The sequence below is a fragment of the Eretmochelys imbricata genome, chromosome 10 (genome assembly GCF_965152235.1).
Source record: "Eretmochelys imbricata isolate rEreImb1 chromosome 10, rEreImb1.hap1, whole genome shotgun sequence".
In the NCBI taxonomy this organism is placed as follows: Eukaryota; Metazoa; Chordata; order Testudines; family Cheloniidae; genus Eretmochelys; species Eretmochelys imbricata.
Window position 1 is genome coordinate 16,007,560 of NC_135581.1, and position 12,987 is coordinate 16,020,546.

The 12,987-nt window shown below is 37.0% G+C and overlaps 1 protein-coding gene across 1 annotated transcript in view; it reads right to left on the bottom strand.

The window, feature by feature from the left end:
- CYTH3 (cytohesin 3) overlaps positions 1-12,299 on the bottom strand; it is a 36,108-nt gene extending 23,809 nt beyond the window's left edge. Inside the window, exons 1-3 of the mRNA XM_077828154.1 lie at positions 12,262-12,299; positions 11,724-11,790; positions 2,175-2,293 (exon numbers count right to left, since the gene is read on the bottom strand). Of these exons, the coding sequence (XP_077684280.1) occupies positions 2,175-2,293; positions 11,724-11,790; positions 12,262-12,299 (224 nt within the window). The remainder of the gene's footprint in view (positions 1-2,174; positions 2,294-11,723; positions 11,791-12,261) is intronic.
- Positions 12,300-12,987: the final 688 nt, after the last annotated feature.

Sequence of the window (12,987 nt, forward strand, 5' to 3'; positions counted from 1 at the left end):
ATGCATTCTCCCCTTTAGGTGCCTACTTAATACCCATTAACGTTAACAGGATGTGTATGTGCAAGGAAGAAGACAACACTAAATAAAAACAGCTGACTATCATTAGGCTAGGCACCAACCTTTTGAATGATGAGCAATTTTCTCATTATCTAGTTATTAACTTCATGAAGCATTCTTTGCTGGGCAGACCATTAAGAACTACTACAAGATTGCTGAAATATGATTCTGAAACCTTTCAGAAGTTTATGACATTAAATCTTGCACAATAACTAAATCTAGAAAAACTGTAGTTTATTTTTCAGAGTAATGAATTGTGATCAGTTAAGCAATGTGTGATATTTTCATAATTCATCCATTTTTAAAAAAGCTTCTTATAGCACAGTGTTTTTACTTTCCAATATAACGTTTATATTCCTCAGGGTAGAATGTAGCTCATGCAGCCAGTGAACATGAGACACACACTGATAAAAAGTGTAACTCCTCTCCACTAGAGCAGTCAAGTGACTAAAAAAATAATCATGATTAATGGCATGATTAATTGCCCTGTTAAACAATAATAGAATACCATTTAAATATTTTTGGATGTTTTCTTCATTTTAAAATATATTGATTGCAATTACAACACAGAATACAAAATACAGGGCTCACTTTATATTTATTTTTTATTACAAATATTTGAATCGCAGAGAACAAAAGAATAGTGTTTTTCAACTCACCTAATACAAGTACTGTAGTGCAATCTCTTTAGCATGAAAGTTAAACTTACAAATGTAGAATTATGTTAAAAAAAAACGCATTCAAACATAAAATAATGTAAAACTTTAAAGCATACAAGTCCATGCAGTCCTACTTCTTGTTCAGCCACTCACTAAGACTAACAAGTTTGTTTACATTTACAGGAGATACTGCTGCCTGCTTCTTATTTACAATGTCACCTGAAAGCGAGAACAGGCATTTGCATGACACTTTTGTAGCCTGTGTTGCAAGGTATTTACGTGCCAACTAGGCTAAACATTTGTATGCCGCTTCATGCTTTGGCCACTATTCTAGAGGACAATCTTCCATGCTGATGATGCTCGTTAAAAAAATAATTCATTAATTACATTTGTGACTGATCTCCTTGGGGGAGAATAGCATGTCTCCTGCTCGGTTTTACCTGCAATCTGCCATATATATTTCATGTTATAGCAATCTCGGATGATGACCCAGCACATTTGTTTTAAGAACACTTTCACAAAAGGTTTGACAAAATGCAAAGAAGGTACCAATGTGAGATTTCCAAAAAAAACTACAGCACTCGACCCAAGGTTTAAGAATCTGAAGGGCCATCCAAAATCTGAGCGGGATGAGGGGTGGAGCATGTTTTCAGAAGTCTTAAAAGAGCAACACTCTGATGTGAAAACTACAGAACCCAAATCACCAAAAAAGAATATTAACCTTCTGACTCAGATGATTAAAATGAATATGCATCGGTCCACTGTGCTTTGGATAGTTATCGAGCAGAACCGGTTATCAGCATAGATTTATGTCCTTTGGAATGGTGGTCAAAGCATGAAGGGACGTACGAATGTTTAACATAGTTGGCATGTAAATACCTTGCAATGCAGGCTACAACAGTGCTATGTGTACGCCTGTTCTCACTTTCAGGTGATGTTGTAAATAAGAAGCAGGCAGCAATATCTCCCGTAAATGTAAACAAACTTGTTTATCTTAGCAATTAGCTGAACAAGAAGCAGGACTGAGTGGACCGGTAGGCTTTAAAGTTTTACCTTTTTAATGTAACTGCACTCAAAAACAAAACAAAAATCTACATTTGTAAGTTACACTTTCACGATAAAGAGATTCCACTACAGTACTTGTATGAGGTGAATTGAAAAACATTATTTCTTTCATCATTTTTACAGTGAAAATATTTGTAATAAAAAATAATATAAAGTGAGCACTGTACACTTTGTATTCAGTGTTGCAACAGAAATGAATATATCTGAAAATGTAGAAAAACATCCCAAAATATTTAATAAATTTCAATTGGTATTCTATTGTTTAACAGTGCGATTAATCGTGATTAATTTTTTAAGTTCGTGTGCGTTAATTCCGAATAATCAACAACCCTACTCTCCACACATTTAAACATACTATATAACGAAAGAAGAGATCAATTTGTTTCAGTTTACCTCTCACCAAGGTAATCTCCAATTACAGTTTTATTTAGTCCTTCCCCTTTATAGAGGAACTGTGCAATGTCTTCTGGAGTGTTCTGCAGCAGGTCATTTTCTATAAGAAACTGGATCCCCTAGGAAAAGAAATTTAAGAGTAAGAAGAATTATTTCCTTTCACAAACATTTATTTGAATACTGTCCAGGATATTTTGGGATGAATACACAGAGATATATACATAACCATACCATTTTCCACAATAAAAAAAAAATCTGTAGACTAAATTAGAGAAATCATTTATCTTTCAGGTAACGAAACTAGACGTCTGTTCAGTCAGGTAGGCAATTTCTAGAATTAATTTACAGATTAGAAAAAGGAATTCCTAAGGTTGGAAACAGCAGGGGGCAATTTAAATTCCTCAAATATAGAAAGATATTTAATTGAGTAACTATTCCATATTGGCCTTGGGAAGCAAACTGAAAGGGGAGTTAGCATTTAACAAAATTCAAGTCAGTCCGTGTTACTGCATTAATATCGGGCAGAGAGCATAATCTGTGAGATCACATAAAGAGACACAGGGACAACACAATTTACTTACCATCATACTACAAGATAAACCATCTGTTATAATTTGCAATACTATGACTGAATGCATCAAGTCATTACTTGCAGTAGAAATTATGATTTGAGATAATTAATCCCATTTTGAGAATTTTTGAAAAATCTTGGCATTAGGATGGTAATTAATTTCTGTCACTGCTTGAACTAAACTATTCAAAAAGAGGATCCCATCATGGTGCTTGATCCAAAGCCCAATGAAGTCAATGAGAGTCTTTCCATTTTATTCAATGAGCTTTCAATCAAACTCATTCAGAGATGATCTGAGGAAACAAGAGAGAGTAACCCTACAGAGAGCCAAGAGACAGGAAGGTTTTGGCTTGTCCATCCTCAGAGGCCTTTTTAGCCTTTGTACTTCCTAAATAGTCTCATGAGATACAGATGCCTTAATATACAGTTTCTAGGGAAATCCAGAAGGCTTTCTGCAAAGAAAAGAGGAAAGGACATTTTCAAAAACTGTATTAACATTATAGAAGTCTTAAGGAATAAAAGAGGTGCTGTGTTAGCTCTTAAAAGAATACTCAAGTCCCAGACAGATATTTCTAAAAGACAATATTTCTCTAACAAAGGTCTTAATTTTTTCATTGCTTTCACAAAATTGATAACAAACGTCGGGTGAAAGTAGCAATGGCAGCTCCATGCAACTTTGAGGTCCTGAATTCTATCCGTATGTGGAAGAGTTCACTAAATTATTAAAATCTTTGCCACTGAAACACGTCCTGAGATTCCATTTATTTTTAGAAATAAAAGCAAAAAACTTTTCCATTTCTGTAAATGGATATTGTTTATTGTTGATCTCATCCAGACTTGGAGGACATACATCATCCTTAAAAAGGTGGGGAGGGGGAGGTAGGAAAAAAAAAACCAAAAACCACTGTACTACTTCTAATTTTACCTTCCACTGTCCAAGCCATTAGTGGAAACATAAACATATTCTTATGGTTGGTTGATTTAGTTTGTTTTTGCAACAGTACCCTACCCTACCTGGTAAGGAGGATTAGTTTGCTGACTGCAATCTACTTTAGGAGGGTAAACCTTTTGCCATTCAGTCTTGAAGCTTTTTTTTAAATCCAGGAAGACTGTTCTCTCTCTTGAAGTTTCGCCATTGGAAAAACTACTTTCAGTGTCAGGATAAAAATTGATATTAATGACTCTCTTTTCAAATCACAAAGACACATGATTTCATTGCAAAGAAAATATTTCAGTTTTATCTTCTTGTAGCAGTAGCTGTGCCTTCCTCAGACATAATGATCCCCCTGAACTTTGCTTGATAATTGGATGTGTTGACTACTTAGCTAGACAAAAAGATGCTCCAAAGAGGAGTAAGGGTAGGCAAATAAAATAAACTTTTTGCTTCCAAGAATAAATTAGTACATGTCTGAACTATGACAATTAAGAGATTATTCCAAATTAAGGAACTAATAAGGTTAATCAGGATACATAAATTTTCAGCTTTAAAAAATACAAACCACCACTGAAAGATATAAATCTGTCAAGCACAGAAAATCCTGCAGGAGTTCTAAAGAATGCACTCCAGAGGTGTCATAACTGTGGAGCTGTTAAAACTGTGTTGATTTTTTTCCACTTAAATCATGATTAAAATCACTACCATACATTTGAAAGACAAAACTACGCTATTTAAGTAACACCATAACTCTTCAGAGGATGACTGAATTTTCTATTCTTCTTTGGTTAAGACTTAGTTTGGCAAAGGAAAGATTTTAAAATGAGCCCTTTTTGGGGAAAAAAAAAGTTTTTTAATCTCTTATAGCTAAAGAACCAAAGTCCCCACAAACCCCACTGTTTCTCTCTCTCACACACACACACACCCCTCCAGCATAGGATCATTTTCCAAGTTTGAACAGAAACACATGAAATAGATTTATTCCCCATATTTGTCACTAATTCAGTGCTACAAAAGGAAGAGAAAGAACTGCCCAGATTCCCTATTTCTGTTCTCAAACATTATTTTCCTATTTCTCTAGTCCTTGTGCCCGGTTCTCACCTACGTACTTTACTCTATGTACCTCTGGTCCCCCATCTTTCCATGCGTCACACTCTAATTTGTTAAACCTAGTAGGATTATGCTGATTTCAAAGAATGAGCTTCCTTCGATATGACGGCATAGGACATCCTTTCACACAAGCGTCAGAAACAACAGCTATGTCAGTAATGAAGCTGCAAATTCCCTTTCTTCGGCATCTTTAGCGTCTCATTCTCTTTTATGCATCTATGACTGGGTTCAATTCTGGTCGCCTTATGTATACAGAATATAGCAGAAAGACAATTCTATGAAAAACTATGGAAATTATTAGAGGCCATGAGAAAGCTTTTGTGTGAAGAGAAGTTGAAAAAGATTGTGAAATGTTTTCTTTAAAAAGGACATGATAAAGGTATAAAATTAAAGAACAGAACAGAGAAGGTAGATCAAGAAGTTCAGTTGAATTGGAAGGATACAAATGTAACTAGCTTGTTAAACTCATTGCCACACAATATCACAGAGGACAGCAAAATTCAACAGAAGACTGGACATCTCTATGGTCAGTAAGGACATCCAGAATTCCATTAGTAAGGTTTTTCAAAAACAAGTTTAGCTAAACCCTGGTTTATAAGACAACCTCTACCTGCAGTAGTTAGGAAGTAGCTTTCTCTATGAGTAGCTTAATCCTTTACTGTCTACTACAGGGCTTCTTATACCTCTCTCTAAAGCATCTAGTACTAGCCATTGTTGGAAATACAATAGTGGACTAGATGAACCACCAGTTTAATCTGCTCCGGCACTTGCTATGTTCCCATTATAGACTACAGAATATGTATTCCTATGGGAGACATATATTACCATAGGAGGTTGGAATTAAGGTTTTGCATTCAGGTGGGATTGTGAGGAATTCGATGTCTGCATTTCAGAGTAGCAGCCGTCTTAGTCTGTATCTGCAAAATGAACAGGAGTACTTGTGGCACCTTAGAGACTGAAACCAAATTTATTTGAGCATAAGCTTTTGTGGGCTACAGCCCACTTCATCAGATGCCTAGAATGGAACATATAGTAAGAAGATATATATACACATACAGAGAACATGAAAAGGTGGAAGTTGCTATACCATCTCTAAGAGGCTAATTAATTAAGATAAGCTATTATCAGCAGGAGAAAAAACACTTTTGTAGAGATAATCAAGATGGCCCATTTCAGACAGTTGACAAGAAGGTGTGAGGATACTTAACATGGGGAAATAGATTCCATTTGTGTAATGACCCAGCCACTCCCAGTCTTTATTCAAGCCCAAGTTAATGGTATCTAGTTTGCGAATTAATTCTAGTTCAGCAGTTTCTCATTGGAGTCTGTTCTTGAAGCTTTTCTGTTGCAAAACTGCCACCCTTAAATCTTTTACTGAGTGATCAGAGAGGATGAAGTGTTCTCATACCAGTTTTTGAATGTTATGATTCCTGATGTCAGATTTGTGTCCATTTATTCTTTTGCGTAGAGACTGTCCAGTTTGGCCAATGTACATGACAGAGGGGCATTGCTGGCACATGATGGCATATATCACTTTGGTAGATGTGCAGGTGAACGAGCCTCTGATGGCGTGGCTAATGTGATTAGGTCCTATGATGGTGTCACTTGAATAAATATGTGGACAGAGTTGGCATCGGGCTTTGTTGCAAGGATAGGTTCCTGAGTTAGTGTTTTTGTTGTGTGGTTGCTGGTGAGTATTTTCTTCAGGTTGGGGGGCTGTCTGTAAGCGAGGAGTGGTCTGTCTTCCAAGATCTGTCAGAGTGAGGGATCGTCTTTCAGGATAGGTTGTAGATCTTTGATGATGCGCTGGAGAGGTTTTGGTTGGGGGCTGAAGGGGACTGCTAGTGGCGTTCTGTTATTTTCTTTGTTGGGCCTGTCCTCTAGTAGGTGACTTCTGGGTACTCTTCTGGCTCTGTCAATCTGTTTTTTCACTTCAGCAGGTGGGTATTTTAGTTTTATGAATGCGTGATAGAGATCTTGTAGGTGTTTGTCTCTGTCTGAGGGATTTGAGCAAATGCGGTTGTATCTTAGAGGTTGGCTGTAGACAATGGATTGGGTGGTGTGTCCTGGATGAAAGCTGGAGGCATGTAGGTAAATCTAGCGGTCAGTAGGTTTCCGGTATAGGGTGGCGTTTATGTGACCATCAACTTATTAACACAGTAGTGTCCAGGAAATGGACCGCTTGTGTGGATTGGTCCAGGCTGAGGTTGATGGTGCGATGGAAATTGTTGAAATCATGGTGGAATTCCTCAAGGGCTTCTTTTCCATGGGTCCAGATGATGAAGATGTCATCAATGTAGCGCAAGTAGAGTAGGGGCGTTAGGGGACGAGAGCTGAGGAACCGTTGTTCTAAGTCAGCCATAAAAATGTTGGCATACTGTGGGGCCATGCGGGTATCCACAGCAGTGCCGCTGACTTGAAGGTATACATTGTCCCCAAATGTGAAACAGTTGTGGGTGAGGACAAAGTCATAAAGTTCAGCCACCAGGTTTGCCATGACATTAATCGGGGATACTGTTCCTGATAGCTTGTAGTCCATCTTTGTGTGGAATGTTGGTGTAGAAGGCTTCTACATCCATAGTGGCCAGGATGGTGTTTTCTGGAAGATCACCAATGGACCGCAGTTTCCTCAGGAAGCCAGTGATATCTCGAAGATAGCTGGGAGTGCTGGTAGCGTAGGGCCTGAGGAGAGAGTCCACATAGCCAGACAATCCGGCTGTTAGGGTGCCAATACCTGAGATGATGGGGGCATCCAGGATTTCCAGATTTATGGATCTTGGGTAGCAAATAGAATACCCCTGGTCGGAGTTCTAGCCATGTGTCTGTACAGATCTGTTCCTGTGCTTTTTTAAGGGAGTTTCTTGAGCAGATGGTGTAGTTTCTTTTGGTAATTGTTATAAATATAAAGGGAAGGGTAAACCCCTTTAAAATCCCTCCTGGCCAGAGGAAAAATCCTCTCACCTGTAAAGGGTTAAGAAGCTAAAGGTAACCTCGCTGGCACCTGACCAAAATGACCAATGAGGAGACAAGATACTTTCAAAAGCTGGGAGGAGGGAGAGAAACAAAGGGTCTGTGTCTATCTATATGCTGCTTTTGCCGGGGATAGAACAGGAATGGAGTCTTAGAACTGTTAGTAAGTAATCTAGCTAGGTATGTGTTAGATTATGATTTCTTTAAATGGCTGAGAAAAGAACTGTGCTGAATAGAATGACTATTTCTGTCTGTGTGTCTTTTTTGTAACTTAAGGTTTTGCCTAGAGGGATTCTCTATGTTTTGAATCTAATTACCCTGTAGGGTATCTACCATCCTGATTTTACAGAGATGATTCCTTTACTTCTATTTACTTCTATTTCTATTAAAAGTTTTCTTGTAAGAAAACTGAATGCTTTTTCATTGTTCTCAGATCCAAGGGTTTGGGTCTGTGGTCACCTATGCAAATTGGTGAGGATTTTTACCAAACCTTCCCCAGGAAGTGGGGTGCAAGGGTTGGGAGGATTTTGGGGGGAAAGACGTGTCCAAACTACGTTTCCCAGTAAACCCAGTTAGAGTTTGGTGGTGGCAGTGGATATTCCAAGGACAAAGGATAAAATTAATGTGTACCTTGGGGAAGTTTTAACCTAAGCTGGTAAAAGTAAGCTTAGGAGGTTTTCATGCAGGTCCCCACATCTGTACCCTAGAGTTCAGAGTGGGGGAGGAACCTTGACGGTAATCCTCAGTGGGATCAGAGAATAATGGCCTGTAGAATGTGGAGTTAGGTGGAGAATGTGGAGTCTGCATTGTGGATGGAATGGAATGGCATTTTCTTGTGCAGCACAGGAGAACGTAAGGATGGCCGGGTATTGGAAAGGTGGTATAGTATAAGCGCTGAGATTACTATGAATATCAGTTTAACATATTATTTTCTTGGTTTTTAATGATTGCATTATTTAAAAATACACTGGCAAAACTACCTGCAAAGTTAAGGACACTTATGTATGCTAGATTAAAAAGTTCACTTTCTTACAGAAGCTAGAATAGGTGAAAATTTCCTTTTAGCAGAAAAATTATGCAGAGAGGCCATCAATTCAGCATATAGGCCTTCTAGATCTGATAAAGTAGTCTGTTATAAATAATATTATTTCAATGTATGTATAGTACCTTACAGAAGGCTGAATGCAGTTGTGTGCTGTCTTGTTTTTTCGTTACAAGTAAGTAACAAGTACAGCTGATTCATCATCAGACAATTTTGAACACATACTGACAATGGCTGGGGAGGAGGTTAGTTATAATCTTCAAAACAGGTCTTAATGTATCTATTTTAACTGACATAGAAGGACATCTCATCAACCCTACCCTTGTCTTCATGAAGTTTATCAGGTTTCTTAGATCTAATAATACCTCTTTTCTGCAAATCCAAATCCTCCAAAGAAAAGAAATTACGATCCACAGAAACAGTCATCTTAAATACCCTGAAAACCAGGACTCAATTTCATTGTCCTTTGTAGCAGAAAAGAGGTGATAAAGAATTAAGAGGCAAACAGACAGGAAGAGGAGATTTGTCTGGGTCAACAACAGTGTCTGGAAGAAGTCAGTCAAAGAGACCACTTAAATACCTCTGACTCCCACTCTAGACTTTGTCTGACTCTCTACTGCTTTAGCCTCTGTTGACTAATTTAAGACAGGAGACAGCTGTATTAGTTTACCTTCTCCACATAAAACACGATTACAAAAATGTATTTATACATTCACTACAAATATTAAAACACATATTTGTCTTAGTCAACTATTAATGACTTCAATTAAATCAGCTTTGAATTTCAGTTTATATTTTAGAGTTAATCAAAGTTTTATACCTCCCAAAAACTGTCTTTCCAGATCCACCAAAGACAATGTGTATCAAGCCCCAGCTATGATTTCATACTTCATATTCACATACTATGGTGTTTTTCACACATAAAACCCAAGTGTTTTACAAACTTTACAGATATAGAGCCCTGTTCACATGAGATCAAAGCTAAACTGGTTTTGAAAACATATATACAATAACACCATATAACTGCATCAAATGAAACAGTTTTCAAATCCAGTTCAGTGTATCCATGGAACAAATCAGCAAACAGTGTCAAATATAATAAACTCTTACCCACAAAAGGTTCAGTTAGGATGGGTAACACAGATTAGCCAGATTTGAAAATTGCATAGCAGTAATTTAAACTAGGAGTTCGCAGACACTTTGAATAGAGTGGACCCCATCCAATAAAAAGATCATTTGGAGAAGTCACTTCCCCTTCCATTTGTGCTAACACAACTATCCCACTCATTTCACATTCCTGATCATGCAGTCCGCCATCACTCCTATTTGTGAAAAAAACAATATTCCCGTTGCAACTATAGCAAATTACTTCTATGAAGAGCAACATTAGGAAAGTATTTGATGTATTTTTAGCTCCCTTGAATTCAACATAGCACTTGCAAAGATAAGCCAGCACCATATGACTACCCAGCTCTTGCAGACCACCACTGTTCCACGGACCACAGCTTCTGAGTGCTGATGTAAACCCATTTCCCACAGGTAAATAATGTTATAGTAGAAATGTGGCCAGGACTTCTACACATAGGAATAATTTCACCCACCTGTGAAATATAGCCATCACTACAAGAAAAGTACCTCAACTCATTTTTCAGTTTGTCCACAAACCTTCTTGGCAGTAAAACAACAGGACACTTGAAAGCATGGCACCCCAAAACAAAAACAGAAGGGAAAAAAAACCCCAAACACTCACCAAAAGATACAGGTTAAAAAGAGGAAACTATGGCCTATTAATCTAAATAAGATTATTTAGGAAAAAAAAAAAAGAATTTATAGGATGATAATAGCCTAAGCAACATACAGAGGTGTTAATTGAAAACACTGCTGTAAATGAACTATTAAGTCATCCAAATATATTCAGGTTCAACACTCTTGAGAAGGAATCGTAGCAAACACTAGCACAGTGACCCTAAGCTTTAGTAAGGAAGATTTTGGGAAAAAAAATCTGATGTTAATATAGATATCATTCAGCTACTCAAAATCCAATCCTAATGAACCCAGAAAGCAGTAAACAATACATCAGGGGAAATACACAATGCAAATTAGGAAGGGTAAAAAAGGGATTTGAAGAGCAATTAGCCAGATATCTTAAACCAACAAGAAATTCTCAGTATATCAAGAGGAGGACACTTGCAAGAGAATTGGCAGGTCCTGGACTACGAGGGGTAAAAGGGAACAATTAAGGAAAATAAGGACATTGCAGAGAAGCTAAATCATGTCTTCACATCAGTCTTAAACCTAGACATACATTTCTTCAAATAATAAGCTAAGAAATACTTTTTTAAAAGTGATGACTAAGTTTCTACTTGCAATTATTTGTGTAAGTGCTATTTATGAATGCACAGAATTGCACATTAGCATTTGTGTATATAAATGTAGTGGTTTATATGAGCAGATAATTGTGAGCACAAATTAAAAAGCTAGGTAGGACACTATATAACCAAGGGCTCCAAACTTCTGACCAAACTGTAAAATATTTTTGGGACTGAATTTGGCACATCAACACAGAATATCTCCATCATGTGTTATCAGATCTCGATGCAAGCATGCCACAATGAGTACACTGACAGATTTACCTCCTGTATTTAAAATTCTGACTACAAGAAAGACGTTTGTTCAAATGGATATATAATTTACTATTATTCTTTTTATTATCATTGTAGTAAATGGTGGACACGATTAGATTGTGGGCCCATTTTCATGATGATTTTGCAAGGCCATAACAGTGTCCTGATGAATGTTTGGGGAGTTTTAAAATGCACCATTTACTTTAACTTTAATTGATTACCACCAGTTTGGTCTGCATTTGCCAAAAAGAATATCATTAACAATAACTTAAATCCTGACAAATACAAATTGCTCTACCTTCTTAGGGTCCATGTTGAATTTCTTCCTTCCCATAGCTATTTGCTTATTTCTCTGTGTAGTTTTGCTATTCATTTGGAAGACAAAAAAAAAAAAAAAAAAAAAATCAGCTACTCTGGCCAAACACAATAATTTTAAATTCTCTCACTTTATTTATATTTTCAACTTTATTTTTGATATTTTATTTTATGGTAAAAAAAAAATCATAGTATCATAAGGCATTTACTTCCAAAAAGTGACAACCAAAAATAGTCTATTATTTAAAATCATGTTACAAAGAGGACCCACTAGTTATCACAGCTTCACAGAATCACCGGTATTAGCTATGGAAAATTCTATCAGATCACTAAGTCCTTTCTGCAAGAGCAAAATAGAAGCTGTATGATCTCTAAATGGATTCTGCAGATCTCAAAACAAGCCCAAGCAAAGATTTATAAATATCCAGTTTTTGGTAACAAAAGCAATTTTTGTTTCCTGTTCCTGAAACACCTTTGCCAGTATCTTATTACTGAGTGGAATGCTTGTCAGAGTTACTTACCTTTCTTCTACACTAGTCAAATTATCAATTTCTGTCATAACCTCTGCTATTTCAAATTTTAACCTCTGTCAAAAGAAGGAAAGGAAAGTAAGTTAACCAACCAGCATTAAAGCATTTTTTTTAAAGATATTCACTCTGCCATAAACAAAATTAATGTGATCAATGTAGATTTCATTTTATTTACGAGTCAGTAGAGCTGAGTGAGAATTGCACAACCAGGGCTTGTTAGAATCTGGCATGAATTAGTACTAAAAGAGGGCAGAGCCCTCTATTCTAGCTTGAAAACTCAATGTGGAAAAGAGAGGCTCTACTGAAAAATCTTACTTGGGACATGCTAATAGTAATCTGACTAGATTAGCAAGGAAAGGAAGGAAGAGAAGGCCACAGATCATGTGCGAAGACGGTGAGCTAAAGATATCAGACTTTTCTAGATGTGGTCCCTACTCTTCCCTTTTATTACCGACCTTTGCAAAAATGAATCATAATGCAGAATGGCAGTGAGAGTTTTCTGCAATAAACAGCAGTGGCATTTTTTGCGCTATCCAAACAGGAATCTATAAAAGCTGTTGCCCATTTGGGATATATGGTTTGAAGTTTACACCAGCATTAATTCACAGATAGACATTTGTATCTTGTCACTAGAAACTGGGCTCTACTCAGACCATTAGATCCAAAAACCTCCTCCCAAAAGCAACTTATGCTGAGATTCTTTTCTGACTCTGAATC